A 23,063-nucleotide genomic window follows, 5' to 3' on the forward strand; every position below is an offset into this window, starting at 1 on the left:
GTGTGTATGTGTGTGTGAGAGAGAGAGAGAGAGAGAGAAAAGGAGGAAGGGAGAGATGGAAGGAGGGACAGAATTCAGCATTTAATAGAAAAAAATTTAATAGGTATAGAAAAATTTTATTTACCTTGGAACTTTCCATTCTAAATGGAAAAATCTAGACTTTTTAAATTGATTTATCTTAAATAGGGAAATCATTTTCACTTGTTTGTGAATAGTCAACAAGAAGGAAGTTAAAAACTGAGTAAATTATACTGTCCACATTTTATATTTCACTTGTTGATTTAGCTGAAATAGTCTGTGCCATTTTAAAATTCAAAAACTTTTAAATAATAATCCAAATATTTGATTTTTTAAGTTACACGAATATTTGTTGAATAAGAACTGAATATATATATATATATATATATATATATATATATATATATATATATATATATACACACACACACACACACACACACACATATTCACTTATGCAGAGGTCATTTTCACAGTAAACAACTACCTGGAAAATATCTGAAAACCTTGAAAATCTTTTTATGTTTGTTTATGTTTTTGTTTTGTTGAGGTTTTTTTTTTTAAAGCAGTCTCTGAAGAGCCAAATTATATTTCAGGAATAACATAGGGCAGAAGGATGGAGCCAGGGAGTGTGGGGACAGTAGAAAGGATTTTGCTAGACTTGGGCATAGTGGATACCGGCAGGGACTGGCAGATGAAAGTAAGGAGACAGGACAAAGCCTTTAAAAGTAGATCGAGAATCTCAAAGTCCCAACATTGCCTGAGATGCTTTAGCCTTTCAGAGTATCACTATAGGTATGAATGATGTTATAGACAATATAATGAATAATTTTTCATAATGATGGTATCAAAACTTGAGATAAAGTTTGGAGTTTTATTGTTTTTCAGTTATTTCAATCATAGCCAATCCTTCATGGCCCCATATAGGGTTTTCTTGGCAAAAATATTGGAGTGGTTTGCTATTTCTTTTTTCAGTTCATTTTACAAATGAGGAAACTGAGGCAGACAGCGTTAAGTGACTTGCCTAGGGTCATACAACTAGTGTCTGAGGTCAGATTTGAACTTAGAAAGATGAGTCTTCCTGACTCCTTCAATTCATCAGTTTGGGCAGCTTTTCACCTGGTATAGATTTCAGCCCTTTTTTCCTTAGTTGAGTTCAAATGCCTTCATGAATTTCTGTTAGCAGTAGGCCCAATACTTCATCCACAGTACCACCTTGCTGCTTCTTAAGTTTGAAATTATTGAAAGATAGGAAAGAAATTTAATGTAATAAAAAATTAGAAGGGAAAAGGTAACTGGGAGAGGAGGGGGAATATGAAATCTTTGCAATAAATTTCTATGATAAAAGTTTCATATCCAAGATATTACAAGAAATAATTCAAATTTCAGAACACTAGGAGCCATTCCTTGATAGTCAAAGATATGAACAGTTTTCAAAGAAATTCAAACTATCAATAGTCATAGAAAATACTTTAAACCTTTAAGAATTAGAGAAATAGATTAATTAAAGCAACTTTCAAATTCTGCCTCACACCTGTAAGACTGAAAGATGACAAAAGATGACAAAAGTCAAAAGGATTATGAAAAAACAAGTATACTTGTCAGAGTTGTGAATTGGCCAAGCCATTCTGGAAAGCAATTTAGAACCAAGCCCAGAAAGTTACCATGCACATATTTTGACCCAGCTATACCACTAGTACGCCTATATCCCAAAGATGTCAAAGAAAGGATAAGGATCTATAGGTAGAAAAACATTTACAACAGCTTTTTCAAGGCAGTCCAAAATTAAAAACTAAAAAGTTGGCCTTCTATTGGAAAAATAGATAAATAATTTGTGGAAGATCAAGGTGATAGAATATTATTGTGCCCTAAGAAATGACAAAATAGACTATTTCAAAGGAAACTTTATGAACTGATGCAGAGAAAAGTGAGAAATAGAGAACAATTTATATAATAACATCATAGAAAAAAATAACTTTGAAAGACTTTAGAACACTAATCAGTTTAATGATAAGCCATGAATTCAAAAGAATAAAGCTAAACCATGTATTACTTCCTCATAGAGAGTTGATAAACTTAAAATGCGGAGATATTCATGTCCATACATTGACAGTTGAAGGAATTTGTTTTGCTAGACCATTCACCTCTGAATTGAAGGCTTTATTTTTCAGAATCTTTTTAATTTGTTCAGTGGCGAGTGAATGTAGTAGAGCAGATAAATTAAAATACTTATTAATTGAAAAATAGAAACAAAATAATAGAAATACACAAATTGGCTAAAAGTTTAAAAGGTCAGGCTTTAATGAAAAAATTAATTAAAGTAGTAATTAGTAGATTGGGTAAACTATGCTAGATAAATAAGGTACAACTTTATTGGATTTTTCCAATTAGTGATTTATAAAACAAAATTTGTTCTAGGGGGGAGATATTCACCTCTGATTCTACTATAATTATTGTATTTAAATTGCTTTTAAAATGGGTATATAACATCACTTTCTGCTCAGATTATTTAAAGAAACACATCTCAAGAGAGTCTGCATTATCATTTTCTATCCCAAGTACGATTACTGTGGGAAGGACTGAAGAATGTATAAACTCACTCTCTTCAGTATTGTTAATATTTTGCTTTAAATGGAGTCATATTTACTGTGATGAAAGGTCACAATGCTACTTTCAGATTCAATTAACTGGTCCTGGACCTTTTAAAATCAAAATATAAAAAGTGTTGAGGAGCTCAGAGACTAACACTGACTCTATTATTCTCCTTAATTACACAAAGAATAATAATCAAGATATACATGACATTTCCATAAATATTACTTAACCAGAAACTCCATCAATTCATCAGTGTGAGTAGCTTTTCAACTAATGCACTTTGCAGTACCTTCATGCCAAGTTACTGTCACCACTAAAATAATTAAAATCCAATCATCAACCTTCTGGTTATAGGTCAATATATTGATTGGTAATGAAAATCATATTTGGATTTTAAGGAATCAAGTGTTTTGTATCAGCTTTTTTGCCTTTGAGCGTGTGATTCTGAGATGGATAGATAGATAGATAGACAGACAGACAGACAGATAGATAGATATATAGATAGATAGATAATTTTCTTGGTCTTTATCCTATGACCTTCCAAAAGAAATGATGATTAGGCAATAATTTTCTTGGTCTTTATCCTATGACCTTCCAAAAGAAATGATGATTAGGCAATATTTTTATTACCCTACTGATTACATGTGCTGTTGATGATTCTATATTTTAACTCACATTATGATTCTCTTAATATTAATTTAATGTTAATTGAATGACAAAGATTATTCCATTATTTTGAAATCCTGAAATTTTTAGCCCATTTTTCAATTAGTGGCTATATGGCATGACTAAAGTGAACTAGTTTTCTTGAAATACTGTACATTTTCATCCTTCTATCTGTATCAGCCTTTTGTTCAGATACCCTTGCATTAAAGAACTGTTTGCTTTTATTGTTGTTTTTTTTTTTTTGGTTGTTTTAGTCATGTCCAATTCTTTGTAATCCGTTTGAGGTTTTCTTGGCAAAGATACTGTAATGATGTGTCATTTCATTCTCCAGTTCATTTTACAGATGAGGAACTGAAAAAAATAGGGTTAAATGGCTTGCCAGGATCACACAAGTATTAAGTATCTGAAGCCTGATTTGAATTCATAAAGATGAGTTGTCCTGACTCCAAGCTCAGTCCACTATCCACTGTGCCATCTATCTGTCCTTCATTAATACTGGGGTACAGAATCACTTAATGATATTTACTAGCTCTCAGAACAGAGGATTATCTCCTAAGAGTCTATTCATATATTTTCTACCTATTAAACAAGATAGCATTAATTACAGTTAAACAAATTTTGATCCAAAATGGGATGAATATAAAAACATGCTTGAATGGGGCAAATCAATACTACTTTGCTCTCGTGGACAGATGCGATAGTATCTAGAACATTTTAAGCTAGTATGTATCTAGATATAGATTATAAAATTTAAAAATTGCAACTGAAATGTCTCTTCTTTCTTCCACAGCTCTGGTAGTAAGATTTCTGACCAAACGGTTCATCTGGGAATATGACCCAACCCTGGGTAGGTCAAGTTTCATGTTAACTTTTTTCCCATTAAAGAAAAAATGGTTTATTTTCATCTACAGTGTCCTTATGTCATAATTCTTTGAACCTTCCACTGAAATATCATGCACTTATTCTGGCATGATAGTAAATCTATATTCTCAGCAATTATGCCATTGCAGAATAAATTATATCAGTTCTTTTCCATGGAAAGACTTTTTAAATATGTTCAATTAATATGTATTTATTAAATTTTTGTTATGTTTTAGGCACTGTATTAAGCACTGGGAAAACAAAGAAAGGCACCTAAAACTATATTATAAAGCAACAATCATCAAAACCATTTTATACTTGCTAAGAAATAGAGTGGTGGATCAATGAAATAGGTATGGAATATGGAATACAGATCACATAATAATCAGTAACTGTAGTAATCTAGTATTTGATAAATCCCCAAACTCCAGCTTCTGGGATAAGAACTTGCTATTTCACAAAAATTGCTGGGAAAACTGAAAATAATGCCAGAAACTCAGCATAGACCTACATCTTCTACCCCATTCCAAATAAAGTCCAAATGGTTACATGTTATAGGTGTAAAGGGTACACTATAAGCAAATTAGGAGAGCAAGGGATAATTTACCTATCAGATCTTTGGAGAAGGGAGGAATCTATGACCAAAGAAGAACTAGAGAACATTATGAAATGCAAACTACTTTGATTACATTAAGTTAAAAAGTTTCTACACAAACAAAATTAAAAGAGAAGTACAAAGCCAGAAAAAATATATACCCAATGTTTCTGATAAAGGCCTTATTTCTAAAATATATAAAGAACTCTGTCAAATTTATAAGAATACAAGTCATTCCCCAATTGATAAATGGTCAAAGGATATGAACAATTTTCAGATGATGAAATAAAAGCTACCTAAAGTCACATGAAAAAATGCTCTAAATCATTACTGATTAGAGAAATGCAAATGAAAACAATTCTGTGGTATCATCTCACACCTCTCATATTGGATAAGATGACAGGAAAAGTTAATGATAAATGTTGGAGAGGATATAAAAAAACTAGGATGTCAATGCATTGTTGATGGAGTTGGTGGTGCTCTCCATAATGGAGAGCAATTTGGAACTTTTGAGAGCCCAAAGGACCATAAAATTGTGCATACTCTTTGACCCAGCAGTGCTACTACTGGATATGTATCTGAAGGAAATCATAAAAGAGGGAAAAGGACCCACTTGTGCAAAAATGTTAGTAACCACTCTTTTTGTGGTAGCAAGGAACTGGAAATTAAGTGGATACCCATCAATTGGGGAATGACTGAATAAGTTATGGTATATGAAAGTAATGGAATATTATTGTCCTATAAAAAATGATGAACAAGTTAATTTTAGAAAGGCATGGAAAAATGTACATTAACTGATGCTGAGTGAAAGAAGCAGAACCAGGAATATATTGTACACAGTAACAGCAAGCATATGTGATGATCAACTGTGAAAGACTTGGTTCTTCTCAGAAATCCAATGATCCCAAGTCATCCCAATAGACTTTGGATAAAAAACACTATCTGCATCCAGAAAAAGAACCATGGAGATTGAATGTAAATCAATACATGCTATATTCACTTTTTTTTTCCTTTTTCTTTGTTTTTTTTCTTCTCATGATTTTTCCCTGTTGTTCTGATTTTTCTCTCCCAACATGATTCATAAACAAATGAATATTTTTTTAAATTAATGTACATGCAGCAAAATAACTGTATGGACATGTTTACATATATTGTATTTAACATATACTTTAACATATTTAACATGTATTGGTCAACCTGCCATCTGGGGGAGGGAGTAGGGGAAAGGAGGAGAAAAATTGGAACAAAGGTTTTGCAATTGTCAAGGCTGAAAAATTACCCATGCATATATCTTGTAAATAAAAAGCTATGATAAAATAAATAAATAAATAAAATGAATGTACATGTACAACCAGGAAAAAAGAAAACAATAAGAAAAAAGGAAAAAAGGCAGGACCTTGCTGTCAAGGAACTCATAGTCTAATGGGGAGACCCTATGCAAACAAATCTGTGTAAATAAAATATTTACAAGTAAAATTGAAGGTAATCAACAAAGAAAAGTCACCAGCATTAAGAGATATCAGGAGTGTGTCTCTTTAGAAAATGGGATTATAACTAGGACTCAGACTTAGACTTGAGGGAGGACTAAGACAAGCCATATGATAGATCCTTCAGGTACTTGTATATCCTTGTGGAAATGCTTTATTAGATAATATAACTCAGAATTCTAAAAGGGCTTTGCACTAGATCCCTGTTTCATGCTATTTATATACAAAATATTCTAGACATTTTGTAAGCACAGGTAAAGAAATTGTATCAGTAAACAATTCCCCAGCTGTTTTTCTTTTTACTTTATATTATGGAGTGCTTGTCTTGTTCCATAAATTAAAATTAAATAAATAAAATTCCACAATTGACATTGGTATCCAGGGGAAAAGAAATGAGTGGACACAGAGTGGTCATCACTCAGAGATAGCTAGCACAATGGATAGAGCACGAGATGTGGAATCAGGAAGACCAGAGTTCAAATGCAGATGCTTAGTAGCTATTTGACTCCAGGCAAGTTATTTAACTTTCAGTTATTAAATCTTAGTTTGCTTATCTAGTAAAATGGGCAAAATAATAATCAGGATCCACCTCCGAAGATTGTTGTAAGGATCAAAAGACATTATATATGTAAAGCATATATTTCAAGTGCTACATAAATGTTATTATTATTAATTATCAGTATCTTGTGGGAGTATTTTCCCCTTTCTGTGGAAATTTCTTTCTTTTTTCCTCTTTTACTTGTTCTTTTAGTTTTTTTGAAGCATTTTTATCTATTTTAACTTGATGAGGGCAAACTAGGTTTATACAGTCAGTAAGTCAGTCAATAAGCACTTTATTAAGCCTATATAGGGATAAAAAGAAAGGCAAAAATAGTTCCTGCCTTCAGAGAAGTCATAATCTAATAGATAGCCTCTCCCTTGACCATTTTGCCAAAAGAACTCCGTGACAACGCTTTTTAAAGGAGATGTTTTTATATCATAGAAAGATAGATGGATGGAAAGACAGACAAAACAGACACAGATAGATAGATTCTAGTAAATATAATAATATTCAAGGTAAAATTAAATTAGATATTTTCATACCCGACAAATTCTTTTTGCTTGTTCTTTAACATTATACATACATATATGTATATATGTCACTGCTCCAATAAATATATTATAATACTGAAGGTAAAATTTCAGTTAAAAATACATTTTTAAAAAAATTTTTCCCTGCTCTCATATAGCATGATACAGTGGGAAGAACATTGTCTCTGTAATCAAAGGACCTTTCTGGATCCCATTACCTCTCTTCTATCTATATAGTTGTTTATCTTTTCTCTCCCCCATTAGTATGTGAGTTCCTTGAGGGCAAGAAAAATGTTTTTGCCTTTCCTATGTCCTCATCACTTAGCAGAGTGATTGGCACGATATAAGTGACTAACAAATACTTATTGGTTATCTGACTAATTGGACCTCAGTTTCCTTATATGTAAAACAAGATGATTGAATTAGATGGTCTCATTCTTCTTGCAGTTGTAACTTCTATAAACTTGGTTTTTGTGAGCATATCTTTGCAGGTTATGCTTTCCAAAAACAAATGATCTATGAGAAAAAGTAGAAAAATATAAATTACATTTGTGAAATGAGTATTTTCCAGTGGAAAAAAAGCAAGTAAAAATTATGAGCTCATAACATATTTGTGTTCTTCTGAGTGTCCCTCTTTAGTCATCACTTAACAGCTATTGCTGTTTAAGTAGTCATGAATTCCTTTCTTGTTTTTCTCCAAGAAATTTGCTACCAATGGGAATGTAAAACCCAATTTTTTTATATATTCTTCTTACCCCAAAATATAAACATAAAAAAATGTATTATAAAATGACATTTAAATGCTGCTGCTAAGCAACCAAAGCTTTGATCAGAAGCTTTATAAGCTCAAGAGTGTCAAATCTCTGACTCACTCTTAGGCCAGGATTTCATTAACTCTTTTGCACTGGGAGTTGTATTTCCTTGGCTAATAGCATACAGTCAGTTTCCAAGCTAAGAAATTCCCAATCCATCCACCCAGTCCACAGTTGAAGTGCAGCCAGAATTTCAGCTGTACTTATATTTTAGGAGATAGCGTAAGGGGGCTATTTACCTCTATCAAATCCTTGGTTTCCTAGGTTATTGGTCTCAATACCAGCATTCAAGGACTATCCATTTTGTTCTGGGAACATAAACTCTATAGAGTGTTAGATCACGGCAGCAACAGAGAGGTCAGCTAGTTCAGCTCCTTCAGTTTACAAAGAAAGAATAAATGTTTAGGAAAAAAATGAAGTGATAAAAGTCTGAGAAAGACTGAATAAAATACTCTGAGTTCTGCATCTTTTTCATAAAGATAGGATGATTTACTCATTTGACAATTTTTGATCTCTGAAGGGCTAAAGAAAATGAATGCTCTGTTGTAAACTGAGAAAGGCCCTGTGCCTAATTTTAATATTTCTGTCATATGTTTAACATTTTAACCCTGGTTAATCTGTGTTCTCCTTGATGATTTACTCTTCCAGTAAAGGCAGTTTCTGTATGCTCCTCAATCTTAGCCTTTCCTAAGTCATCCATAGTGGATCTACCCAGTAGGCTTTAGGCCTTTGGGTCATCTGCAGTTTAGCTCTTCTGAAAACATGGTTTTATGGGCTTTAGCATCACATAGGAATTTGGGATCATGGAAAGTATTGTGTCATTCCACAAAAGCAATACATCATGTCCCCTCTTTTTTAGTTCTAGGTTCTCTCCATTATCCATCTGCGATGACTTTACATATGCTATAAATGTATATATGAATGAACTCAGTGGTCTCCTCATACAACTGTGTGTCATCAACTGCATTATAATAATAATAACTAACATTTTTTCAATTTTTATTAAAGATTTTTATTTTCAAAACAGATGCAAGGATAATTTTTCAACATTGACTCTTGTAAAACCTTGTATTCCAATTTTCCCCTTTCCCCCCTATCACCTCCCCTAGATGGCAAGTAATCCAATATGTGTTAAATATGGTAAAATGTATATGTATATATGTAAATCAAATATAAACATACGTATTTATAGTTATCTTGCTGCACAAGAAAAATCTGATTAAAAAGGAAGAAAAATGAGAAAGAAAATAAAATTCAAGCAAATAACAAAAGAAATGAAAATACTATGTTGTGAACCACACTCAGTTCCCACAGTCTTCTCTCTGGGTGTAGAGGGCTCTCTTCATCACAAGATCATTAGAACTGGTCTAATCATCTTATTGTTGAGAAGAGCCACATCCATCAGAACTGATCATTGTATATAATCTTGCTATTGCTGCATACAATGATCCTCTGGTTCTGCTCATTTCACTTAGCATCAATTCATGCAAGTCTCTCCAGATCTCTCTGAACTCATCCTTCTGATCACTTTTTACAGAACAATAACATTCCATAACATTCATATACTATAGTTTATTCAGCCATTCTCCAACTGATGGGCATCCGCTCTGTTTTCAGGTTTTTGCCACTACAAAAAGGGCTGCCACAAACATTTGTGCACATGTGGGTGGATCCCTTTCCCTCCTTTAAGATCTCTTTGGGATATAAGCCCAATAGGAACACTGCTGGATCAAAGAATATGCACAGTTTGATAGCTCTTTGAGCATAATAACTAACATTTAAATAGTACTTTAAGTTTTGTAAATTGTTTTACAAATATTAGGATTTAACTTTCATGATAATTCTGGGAGGCAGATGCTATTATTATCCCCATTTTACAAATGAAGCAACTGAGGCAGACAGAAATTAAATAACACACAACTAGTAAATTCCTGAGGCTAGATTTCTTTATCTAGCTGTATTTTTATTTGTAGTGTAACTTTGAATTGCCATAGATCTTACTGAGGAAGTTCAGAAGGTCTAATGCTATTGATATGATATCATCTACAAATAGCTGCATTTAAAAAATCTTGATTCCAGAAAATGCTTATGCTTAAGAAGTTCCTTAGATATTCTGCACATTTGCAATGCTTCTTGTCTTTTGCTAGCTGCAGTAATAAAACACGCCTGTCAGAGGTACATAGATGACGAGCGCGATAGTTTCAGTGCAGAGGAAGAATGCAAAGCATATTCCACTTGGTCCCCTCCTTTGAGGAAGCTAGCAAGAGTTTTATAATTTTTACCACCACTTATTGGAATAACTAACATTTCAGCAAGAAATAGCAAGAGAATAATATTTCTAATAATCTAAAACAGGGAGGGTTTGGATGATTCTGGACCAAATAATTACTTTTCTTCCAGTCATCCATTCTGGTGTATTCTACATGAGTGGACATTCTTTGCTTCAATCAGAAGGGGGAAAAGTGAAGTTCACTTAAACCCTTTCTATAATACCAAATTTTTCAGTAATTTATCTTACCAAATACAAGTAGTCGTCTTTTTGTTGTTTTGTTCTGTTTGCTTTCACAGGGATGCACAAGTACAGCTGTCTCTGTTAGTAAGAGATTGGGCCTTAAGATACTTGAGTGACACCAGTTGTGAGGAAAATAATTAGAAGCAAATATTAAAAATGTCAATTAGGAACACAGATTTTTAAAAGCCTAGGACTATAAGGGCAAAACTTGCAGAAAAAGAGGGGATAGGTGGGTTGCAGTTTGCTTTGTTAGAGAGAATAATTTCATTAACTGACAGTTCCATAGAAGAATCAGAATTTCTGAGAAATAGAGGAAACCTGGCATGAATTAATGCAAAATGAAGTAGTGCTGAAAAAATAATAAACACAATGAAATCAATAATGTAAATAAAAGAAATATAAAGAAGCAACAAAACTTTAATCATTTATTCATCCTTCCCATTAACAATCAATTATAAAAGAAACTGTGTACCATTGCTCAAAATTACTTGGCAATTTTGTGAAACCATTTTCAGAAAATAAACATTGTGTGTGTAGAGAGATATTTTTCTTTGCTGTGGAGTAGTTGCTGTGTAAAAAAAAAAAATGTAGCAAGAAAAAGGCATTTTTAAAGCAAAGAAAAACCCTGATATATATGCATGAAGCCTTTGTAGGCAAAACTCTTCATGAGTTTGCCTGAGAAGAAGCAGAGTCCTTAATGAGAAAGGAAATCAGTTCAAATAAAAACATCCACACTTGTTCAAAGCAGATAAAATAATTCCTACCACCCACTGTTTCTGTTGCCACAGACATTTCCTTATTTCTTAGATTTAGTCTTTCCCCCCCAGTCTGTTAGCAAACAGCCAAATGATCATTTAACTTCATATAAGTTTTATTATGTTTCATTTTTCCTTATTGAGGAATTCTGTGCCTGAAATTTGTATCTAGTTTATTGTGGAAGACACAATGAAACTTACCCTTAAATTTTAAGTGATTAAGAAACAGATTAAATATACCCCCAAAACTCTGGCTTCTGTCAAGGCTTCAATAATAGTGCTATTAATTTAAAGGAGATAATCAACAAAGATGCAAGGAGAAACATCAAAGAAAGAAGCAGGAAGGGGATGACTATGTACCTGTAGCATGTGTGACATTTTCTGTGGTTCTTCGGGGTCAAACTGGAGCATTGATGATAAAAAATGACTTGAGAAAAATATTTCTTTGAAGACTCTAACTGTAAATGGCACACAAGATGGCTAAATGACAAAAAAAATGGATGTGCCTTTTTCACAAAGTGTTTAGGAAATCAGTCCAAAAAATAGATATGTATTGGGTGCCCACTATGCGCCAGGCTTTTTGCTAAGTGCTATGGAGAAAAAAATTAAATAGCCTATGTCTCAGAGAGAGTTCTGAGAGGGGAATGAATTGGAAATCATAAGGAGGTCAGAGACTAATTTTAAGAAGAGTAAGGTACAGGAAGATATCAAATGATAGGAAATTATAATCATCTAAGGTCTTTCCAAGTTTTTGATCAAGAAAGTGGAGCCTTTCTGGGTGTCATTCAGATCAGTGATGTGAACACCCCTGTGTATGGCTGAAATGAAATGGAGAAATAGAAATTGTGTAATTTGAGAAAATTGAGAACTAAGAAGATACGTTGTTTGAGGAAATAGTAACATTTATATGTTAATATATTAATATATAGTAACATATTAATATTAATATTTTATATTAATAATTAATGTTGGTATATTAATGATTGGTATATTAATAATTAATGATAATGTTATATATGTGTTAGTATATATTTAAGTTGTCTGGCATAAGGGCAGGAGTTGGGGAAGAGAGGAAGCTCATAACATGGTCCCAAGCTCCTTGAAGAAAAATGGAGAAGGACAGCAGCCTCCATGATCTAAACTGGATGAAGAAGAGAGATTTTTGAGGATTACAGCAGCAAAAAGCTTTCAGTAATAAAAGTAGAAAACACAGTATTCTCAACTCTCCCTCCAAACGGTTTCTGTGTAAAAACAAAAGCAAAACAATCCCTGACTTCAAGAAGCTTACATTTTACGTACTAAAAGGGGACAGAATGTGCATGGACTTATACTTACATATATGTGATTTGTATATAGACACATACACACACAAAACATACAAAAGAACTTTGTCTTGAAGGAAAACAGAGAGGAGGGAATGCATTCCAGACATAGCAGTCAACTAGTTAAAAGGCATGAAAAATAGATGCAACAGCTATAAAATGGGGACAATAATACCATCTATTTTTCAGGGTTCTTTCAAGAATCATATGAGATAATATTTGTAAAACATATGGAACAGAGCCTGTAACATTTTAGATGCTATAGAAATGTTAGCTGTTGCTCTATTTGTATTATTATAATATTGTTATTCTATAAGAGCAACAGCAAATAAGTCTGTAAGTCTCTACTGTAGAGTGTACAGAGGGAATGTAATAAGATTGCTAAGGTAAGTTGAAGCCTGATTGTAAATATCTTTACATAATGAGTGAGAGATTTTCTAATTGATTCTCAAGATAAAACCTCTGGAGTTAATTGAGTAGGATTATAGCCTGGTTAGACCTGGACTTTAAACAAATACTTTTAACAGTAGTTGGAGGGGGCTTGAGGCAGGGAGATGGGTGAGGAGTCTGACTCCCTACCCAGGGGTGGAGAAGAGTCATTCTTGTGTTTGTGTATTTAGAATACAGCTTCTTGTCTTGTGATAAGCATTCTCACTTCTGGTTTTCCATGTCAGTGTTCAGATGGGGAAGGGGGAGAAGGCAGCTGCTCACAATTCCTTCACTGGCAGCAGCCTCCCATGCGGTTTTATGATTTCTTCCTGGAGTGGAACTTAAATGTAAAGGAGAATATGTGTGTGTGTGTGTGTGTGTGTGTGTGTGTGTGTGTGTGTGTGTGTTTGTGTGTGTGTGTGAGAGAGAGAGAGAGAGAGAGAGAGAGAGAGAGAGAGAGAGAGATTCAGAGAGACAGAGAGAAACAAGAGAGACAGACAGACAGACAGAGAGGGAGAGAATCAGACAGAGACAGAGAGACAAAGAGAGAGACAGAGACAGAGAGAAACACAGAGACAGACAGAGACAGAGAGAGAAACAAGAGAGACAGACAGACAGATATCATCTGGGCACGTTAGAACTCTGAGTCTCCTCCCTCAAGGCAGTGGAGTGCAGCCCCCATTGAGCCACCAATGGACATTCATTGCTGTGAGCCTTAAGCTCCCACTCATTCCAGAGTCCTAAAGTCCACTGGGATTCTAAATGCCCACTTTGGAAGCACTTCCTTCATCGCTGCTACCTCAGATCTTCAGCTCTGTTCATCTCTTCTCAGCACTTGGGCTGGACCATAAGGTCTGGACCATCCTGAAGCTTGGAGGTCATACTTGTCATCTAGGACATAAATATTTAAACCCAGCTACATGTGTGCCAGCTTGGTGGGGCAGGATCTACATTTGGGATAGAGAGGTATTATCACAAAGGGAAAATAGCTTCCCCACTGAAGAGAGGATTTATACTTAGATGGGAAGACAAGAAGAAAAGAAGGAAAAGTCTTCTCCAGTGGTATAATTTGGCAGTTCTGGTTCCTCAACCTCTAACCTCTCACTACTCAAATTGGCAATCATCTTTCCACTTTACTCTGAGAATAGATTATGGCACGTGGAGTTGGTACATATATGGAATAGCTGTGTGGTACAATGAATAGGGTGTCAGATCTATAGAAGGGCAGCCAGTGTGAGATCTACAGAAGGGCAGACCTGAGTCCAAATACGGCCTCAGAGACTTAACTGTGTGACTTTGGTCAATCACTTTACTCTGTTCCCCTCAGGTTTTTCATCTTTAAAATGGGAGTAATAATATCACTTACTTCTCAGAGTTGTTGTGAAGATCAGATGAGATAATAGATATAATATATCTATAATAATATAATAGATATAGATGTAGATATTATTTGTTTGTTTGTTTTTTCAGATGTGATTACAGTTGGATAATGTACCAGGTCTGGAATCAGAATCTCAGTTCAAATCCATTCTCAGACACTTGTTATTTGGACAAGACATTTAGTCTCTCTTTGCTTCATTTTTCTCCTCTATAAAATGGGAGTAATAATAGCACTTGCCCCAGAGGTTGTTGTAAGGGTCAAATGACATAATAATTGTAGAGCATTTTGCATAGTCCTTGGCACATAGTAAGCATTATATAAATATTAATTGTTGTTGTTATAGCCTCCAATCTTCTTTGCCTAGTACTTTCTGTCTGTCTCTGTCTCCCTCCCTCTCCCTTTCCCTCTCCCTCTCTTTTTCCCCCTCTCCAATCCTCTCCTCTCTCCCTCTCTCCTTCTCTCCCTCTCTCCCTCTCTCTCTCTCTTTCACACACACACACACACACACACACACACACACACACACACACACACACACACACATATTCTTTTACATTTTTATATATACATAGTGAAACAGAAGTCACTATACACTTCTAAGTGATTCAGGATGTGAGTTGGAATTCGTATCTTTCTCACACTGTTTTAATCATTACTATGAACAGCTGATCATATTCTAGTGATTGCAGTGCCTTTGGCTTCACATTTTATTTCAAAAAATATACTGATATATGCTATTGCAGAATCCCTGAAGCTGAAGAGAAAGAAAAAGATCAGACACTATTCCTGTCTTATAAAATTACAAACTTAAATGCCATATTCTTCTATACAAACATGAAAAATGCATTTCTATTAGTGCTAATCCAAGTCTTAGGAACCAAATTTATCTCATTAACATCATATTCTTTTTTTCTTCTCTTCCCAGAATCAACTTATCGGCATCAAGCAACAATTGATGATGAAGTTCTTTCCATGGACATATTAGACACAGCTGGTCAGGTAGGTAAGGGGTTCAATTAAAATGAATTCTGGATTGGGCACCCAGAGAGGCAAAAATAGGATCCTAAATGAAATCATGTATTGTGGATAGGTCTGTGTAGCTGGGAAATGTTTTAAGTATTCTAGTATAACTATTAACTCTGAGCACTTTATGTGGGAGCCTGAATTGATTAAAGATGGCCAAATTCTCTAGGTATTTAATATACTACCACTCCTGTGATGGTCTTTATACTCAGTACAATTCAGTTCAATACTTAATTGCCTAGCTTCTGCAAGTTACTGATCAAGGTGCTGATAATGCCAAGGTGAAAAATGACAGCCCTTGCTAAGAATTCAAGTAAGTAGCTTATGGTCCAAGAAAGAAAGCTATTGTTCTTAGGCAACTTTACAAACACTATTTGTTAGCTATCCTCTGATATACCTGTAGTACTTTGGTCTCACACATAAACACACACACACACACACACACACACATACATATATATACACACATCCTCTGTAACTGTTGGAAATTTGGGATGTAAACTTTTTTTTGGTGGGTAGGTGATATTTTTTCAAGTTATTTTATTTTTTCCAAATACATGTAAAATGGTTTTTAATATTCATTTTTGTAAAACTTTATATTCCAAAGTTTTCTCTTTCTCTCCTTTAATTCCTCCCTCCCCAAGACAGTAAACAATCTGTTGCAGGTTTAATATGTGCTATTCCTTTAAACATATTTCCATATTTGTTGTTCAAGAAAAATAATATCATAAGGGAAAAAACATAGGAAAGAAAGAAAAAACAAGCAAATAAACAACAACAAAAAGGTAAAAACCCTATACTTCAATCCATGTTTACTCTCCATAATTCTCTTTCTGGAAGCAAATGGCATTTTCCATCCCAAGTCCATTGAAATTGCCCCGAATCACCTCACTGCTAAAAAGAACCAAATCTATCACAATCACATAATCTTGTTACTCTTCACAATGTTCTCTTGGTTCTACTTATCTCAGCACCAGTCCATGTAAGTCCTTCCAGACCCCATTAAAATGAGCCTATATCACCTACTACAGAAAAATAATATTCCATTATATTCATATACCACAACCCACCCAGCCATTCCCCAACTGATGGGCATCTACTCAACCTCCAGCTCCAAAAGGACTTATTTAAATTTGCATTTCTCTAATCAATAGTGATCCAGAGCATCCCTTCACATGACTAGAAATGGCTTCAATTTCTTCATCTGAAAACCACCTGTTCATATCCTTTGACCATTCACCGTGACCTGGGGAATGCCTAGTATTCTTATAAATTTGAGCCAATTCTCTAAATATTTTACAAATGAGTCCTTTATCAAAGACACTAACTATATAAAATTTTTCTCAGCTTATTGCTTCTCTTCTAATCCTAGCTGCATTGGCTTTGTTTGTGCAAAAGCTTTTTTAATTTAAAGTAATCAAAATCAGGAAGTAAACTTTTAAAAGCCAAATAAAATCCTGATTTCTGCTTCAGTTAGTTAGGAAGGAGATGAATGAAAAAAGATTTGTCAAGCACTTCCCAGGTGTAAATCCTGTGCTACACCTCAGGATGCTAACAACAGTGACCACAGTTGCCATCCACAAGGGGCTTACATTCTAAAACAAAAAGACAACACATAAATGAAATGGTGGCCATGAAGATTTGTCTACTTTCTTGGAAATATGCAACCAATTGACATTCAGAGTAGATATCCATTGCTTCATGGGAAACAAAAAAATATTACCCTAAGTATGAAGCTAGAGAGAGAACTCTCTTTTGAAGATTACTATGCAAATAAATTAATTTTTAAAATATAGCAAGGGATATATGTATTTTTTATTTGAAATGTTTTAAGATGAGTGGAGTCATAGGTAAATTAATTGACACATTCTTTCTACTGATAATGGCAGTATTGATTTAATTATGATTTCAGATCTGGAAATCTGGAGGGAGGGGTGCAGTGGTACACAAACAGTAAGAAGATAGCTGAGGAATAAAATATAGCATTCCACATGAAGCTGGTGGGCAGAGCAGGAAAGACCTCCAGAGTGGGAATCCTCAAGAGTATGGCACATTTACTGATATTAAAGGTTCTACTATCCGTGCTATCTGAGAAAATCCATCTCTGAATGCACTATTGAATGACCTTTTAGGCTTGCAAAGGGTTGTAGCATTCAACAGTTGATACTAATTAAAGAAAGACATTGTCAGCTCTTCTTAATGCTATCATCTTCACGTTCCCCAACTGTCATTTCTCTATCAACAGGAGGATGCTATTCAGAGGGAAGGACATGTGAGATGGGGAGAAGGTTTTGTGCTGGTCTATGACATTACCGACCGAGGAAGCTTTGAGGATGTGCTCCCACTTAAGAACTTGCTGGATGAGATCAAAAAGCCGAAGAACGTGACTCTGATCTTAGTGGGAAACAAAGCTGACCTGGACCATTCCAGACAAGTTAGTACAGAAGAAGGAGAGAAGCTGGCTACTGACCTGGCCTGTGCGTTTTATGAATGTTCAGCTTGCACTGGAGAAGGGAATATCACGGAGGTTTTCTATGAGCTGTGTCGTGAGGTCCGGCGTCGGAAGATGGTCCAGGGCAAGACAAGGAGGCGAAGCTCTACTACACATGTCAAGCAGGCAATCAACAAGATGCTCACCAAAATCAGCAGTTAAAGGCTAGGTTTCCTGGAGAATCTGTGTTATAGCAGGGTTGGCAATTTGAAAATGCAAACCAAATAGTTGTTTTTTTCTCTCTTTCTTGCTCTCTCTCCTCCATGCCTATTTTTTCCCTTCTGAAAAAAAAAGAAAAAAGAAAAATATACTATCAATTTTTTTTTTGGCAAAGAGGGGATTCTATCCCCTAGGCTTATATACTTCGATTATTACAGTGTGTTTATGCTTTTAAGGTTATCAGCTTTTCTATCTGCATATAGTGCACTCAAAAGGCATCATCTTATTTTAGGATATGAGCAGTACAAATAAGAGTGGATATCTTTCAGAAATTTACTTCAAATTAGGACAGTTCTAGGACTGGCATACATTCAAAATTATCTCTTCCCTTTTCACAGTAGAATTTGATTTCCATTGCTGAAGTGGGTTCTATCATTACCTGATTGACTCAGATCTTTTTTCATGAACATATTATATAAACAACTGTGTAATGATCAAAATGAATAAAACAAGATCCCTCATGCCAGATCAGGGAATATTTCTCAGCTCTTTTTTCCTGTATCCTAAATAGAGATAAAAATATACCATAACTGAAAATCTTTCAAACCGTTCTTCATTAATGTACTACCCTTTGTCCCTACCTCATTAAATTGAAAGTTTAAAGTAACTGATGTTAGATGTTAGAACTATTCTTCATATGCTAGATTTGTCTACTTTTTTGAAAATATGCAGCCAATTGACATTCAGAATAGATTTGCTTCACAGGAAAAACACAAATTACCCTGAGTATGAAGCTAGAGGACTCTTTCTTTTGAAGATTACTATGCAAATAAATTAATTTTTTAAATACATCATGGGGTATAGGAGATGTGGGGTTACATAGCCTGGCAAATTTGGAAAAATAGTAATAGGAAGTATAGCTAATAAAATTAAAAGTATTTTGGAATCCAGATAAACTAAATTGACTATCTAAAATTCTAAATGACTCCCAGTTAAACTGAATCTGATACATCTCTCATTCTAAATATCTTTATTTTAGACATGGTAGGTCAAAAATCTTGTGTTCATTTATTTCCAACTATGTCATTTGCAAGAATTATAAAGAATACAGAACTTGTACATTTTTACAAGTAATATGCCAATTAAGACATACTCTGACATGCACATTATCATTTTAGCTGTGGGTTCTCAAAGCTATTGCCTATAGAATATATGCTATCAGATTCTTCCAAGCTAGAGAGATTTCTTATTACTAGATGAATGATAGATTTTTCCCAAAAGGTTACTAATTTCAAGGTTACTCAGAAAAATCCATCCTCAAAAAGATAATAATGAATTTTTTGTTATGGCATATCATGAAATCATATTTTAAGATTTGGAGGGGTTAAAAAGACATTGAAGTATACCTGAGAACATATAAAAATGAATTTTCACATAGGTAAGGTAGTAATTATCAGTGTCTACATGAGGATTAATGGTTTGGAAGGCAATTCCAGAATAACCAGGAGAGAGAGAGAAAGGGGTGGATGAAGAGAGAAAAAAAAGATAGAGAGAGACAGAGATAAAGAGGGGGAAAGAGGAGGAGAGAGAACGAGAGAAAGCACTAAAGATCTCATTCATATAACTGTTTCAATGATTACAGAAGATAAAGTTTTGAAATTCATTATTATTTTATGTGCAGTTGTATTAGAAAATTTTCAAACAGTTGTCTACACCTTGATCTTCATTTATAAAGATTTTAGAAAAACCATCTGATAATTTGAGTTTTCATTTAAATTCTTAGAGGAGTTCTTTTAAAAAGAAAAGAAAGCATCTTTATCTTACTGTATTTAATAAATATCCCCCTTTCTTTTGATTAAACTTAATTTAGAGTTTATCTTCAAAGATTATTAGAGAAGATGTCTACCTTAGAGTGAGAAAGTAATAAAATCCCCAGGGTAAGCAATGTGACTCTTTTGGGCAGACATCAGCCAGTTCATGAATTCTGATATTAATACCAAATACTTAATATAGCGCTTTAAAGTTTGAAAAATGTTTTACAAAACTATTTTTTTATTTGAGCTTCAAAACAATCCTTTCAGGTAGATACTACAAGTATTGTTATCCCTACACAGAGGGTGAAACAAAGTTTGAGACAAGGGTGTTGATTTGCCAATGACCACATAGGTGGTTGAGGTTGGCTTGGTACCTGGGTATAGCCCATTTCCAAGTCCAGCACATAACCTACTGTGGGAAGCTTGTTCATTGCAGTCATTAGTGAAGATTGATGAAAAACACATGCAGGAAAAAAGCATGTCACAGAAATCTAGGCATTTATAAATAAGTGATTTTTTTCATATTTTTGATCTCTGTTTAAAGTTACATTGTTAATGAACAGAAAACTAGGTTATAGCTTTTGGAAGTGTTTACAAAATGCTTTTATTCTAACATTTCTTATTTCATTGACCCAAGAGGAAGTCAGAAAACACCAAAGAGTAAAAAGAGCAAAATTAAATATTATACTAAACATCATCCCTCTACAGAGCACACAAATACATAAGGAAATCCCCAGAAAGGAGCTTTCTCTCTAAATTAAATAGGCATTTTCTTTGCAACTTACAGCCTAACAAAAGTTGCCGCAGTCACTGAGAAGTTAATGACTTAATGAGAGAGTACCTATGGGATAGAGGCAAACTTGACTCCAAATTTCTTGACTCCAAGCCCAGCTCCTTCCCCATGATGTCACACTGCCTCTCAAGAACACAGAGATAAATAGTCATATTTGTTGTTGTTTTCAATTCTGGAGCCAAGTGGTTTCTGTTACTGCCATTTCCCGTTTTTTTTTTTTTTTTTTTTTTTTTTTTTTGCTGAGGCAATTGGGGTTAAGTGACTTGCCCAGAGTCACACAGCTGGGAAGTGTTAGGTGTCTGAGGCTATATTTGAATTCAGGTCCTCCTGATCTCAGAGTTGGTGCTCTATCCACTATACTAATTAGCTGCCTCCATTTCCCATTTTTTAATCTACCCCGATCATTTGTTTCACAGTTTGCTTGTGGCAAATTGGATTTAATTTAGCAAACTTATTTTTTTTTAATTTCAGCAATTTATAAATTTCTGCAAGAAATTTTGTCTGTAAGGGATACAAGATAATGCAGAAAATTTACAGAAACATGGATGAATGGTACAGAGGAAAAGTAGGATTATTTTTCTAAGAACGTTTTAATTTTAGTAAGCATTTGATGTTTAGGCTTCTTTTTTTCCCTATTGCTACTGCTATCCCTACTGTCAAATATTTTTCATGCTCATTTGAATCTCCACAATACAGACAGGAAACATAAGGAGAATAAAATGGATGACATTTTGGCTTTTTTTTTTAATAGCCCAACTAAATGACTATTGAAGAAAAGGAAGAAGTTCTTGAGTAGCATAAGGTTTGGGAGTGATTAATGCACCACATGGGCTATCCTGTGATAAGGAAAATTATGATAAGTAAGTGTAATAAAAATATACATGTTTTCACATTGGGGTTTGTTTATTAATTCTTGGTCAATTCAATAAAAACCAGGTACTTTAAGAATTTAAAAAAAATTCATTTCATTGCAGTTGGAAATTCATGTGAAATGAATTTATATACTATATAAATTAATATATCATATCCTATTACTGAAACTACAAACCTTCAACAGTGGTATGCATTAAATTTGTTAGCAAACATAGAAAAATGGCTGTTTCTTCCAAGTTGGCACTATCAGCATTAATTTAAATCAAACCTCAGTTTTAAGTAGTGATAAGATATATTTTCACAGAACTAAGGTTGGGATTAAAAACTTTCTATAATCAGCTCAAATTCATCCATGCTGGTGAGATCATTTGGAGAAATAACATCCATAGATAAATTTGAAACTTCATTGGATCTAGTAATCTTATATATAGATACATCTTTACAAACTTACCAGAATTGGTTGTGGGGAGTGGAGGAATAAAAATCAAAATTATCTAAATTTTCCCTCTTTCTTTTGTTTGATTTTTCACCATTGGCTGAAGTGGCAAAAGAAGGTAAAATCTCAAAAGAAGAATAAAAGGAGAAGGAAGAGGCTAGAAGCAGGAAAGAGGGGAAACCAAAGTACTAGATATACAACAAATTTAATCAATGAGCTTAATTATTTTTATTAACTATTTGCTGTGTGCCAAGCATTGTGCTATTTGATGGGGATTTGAGAATAGACAAGAAAAAGAACAGTCCTTATTCTCAAAGAATTTAATAATCAATGCATGAATAATTGAGAGTTAGCTATATCAATCAGTTCAGTGCTGTACATCCATTAACTTATACTCTCAAAATAAGAGATTAGAGGGATGTGTGTTTAAAAATTCATTATGTTATTTTTTAAAACCTTTAATTACTCCTTGCTGAAATAAATGACTCATTTCTCCCTGTCCCCAAATCTAAAAATTCTGGCACTTTATTTTAGAGGAAAATGTCCATATATCTTTTACATAAATATGTTTATGTATATATTTACATGTATGTGTCTATACATAAACACATATATAAATGCATAGATACATGTATAAACCATTTGTAAGGTCGAAGCTTTGATTCACCAATGCATTTTGAAGATTTGGTGTAATTAACTTATTTTATTTGAAATATTGAAATTATAATAAAAATATCATTTTCACACATACTGCTGTGTCTTTGGTATTCGTTCTTCTAATCATATTGGTAGTTGTTAAAGAATAACAATTTCAGAGTAGGAAAGGGAGCTTCAGAAATTATCTGATCTAGCCAAACCTGAAAATGATATACGCAATAATATACGCAACCAGTATTTCTCTGTTTGGCGTTTAAAGCCCTGGTTTTCTTACCTTTCCAATCTACCTTTCTACCTTTATTATGCATCACTC

General features: G+C 33.9%; 1 protein-coding gene across 1 annotated transcript in view; it reads left to right on the plus strand.

The window, feature by feature from the left end:
* The window catches only part of RERG (RAS like estrogen regulated growth inhibitor), a 101,628-nt gene extending 78,785 nt beyond the window's left edge, over nucleotides 1–22,843 (plus strand). Inside the window, exons 3-5 of the mRNA XM_051963605.1 lie at nucleotides 4,070–4,126; nucleotides 15,430–15,503; nucleotides 17,773–22,843. Of these exons, the coding sequence (XP_051819565.1) occupies nucleotides 4,070–4,126; nucleotides 15,430–15,503; nucleotides 17,773–18,180 (539 nt within the window). The 3' untranslated portion in view covers nucleotides 18,181–22,843. The remainder of the gene's footprint in view (nucleotides 1–4,069; nucleotides 4,127–15,429; nucleotides 15,504–17,772) is intronic.
* Nucleotides 22,844–23,063: the final 220 nt, after the last annotated feature.

The sequence above is a fragment of the Antechinus flavipes genome, chromosome 5 (assembly GCF_016432865.1).
Source record: "Antechinus flavipes isolate AdamAnt ecotype Samford, QLD, Australia chromosome 5, AdamAnt_v2, whole genome shotgun sequence".
Lineage (NCBI taxonomy): Eukaryota > Metazoa > Chordata > Mammalia > Dasyuromorphia > Dasyuridae > Antechinus > Antechinus flavipes.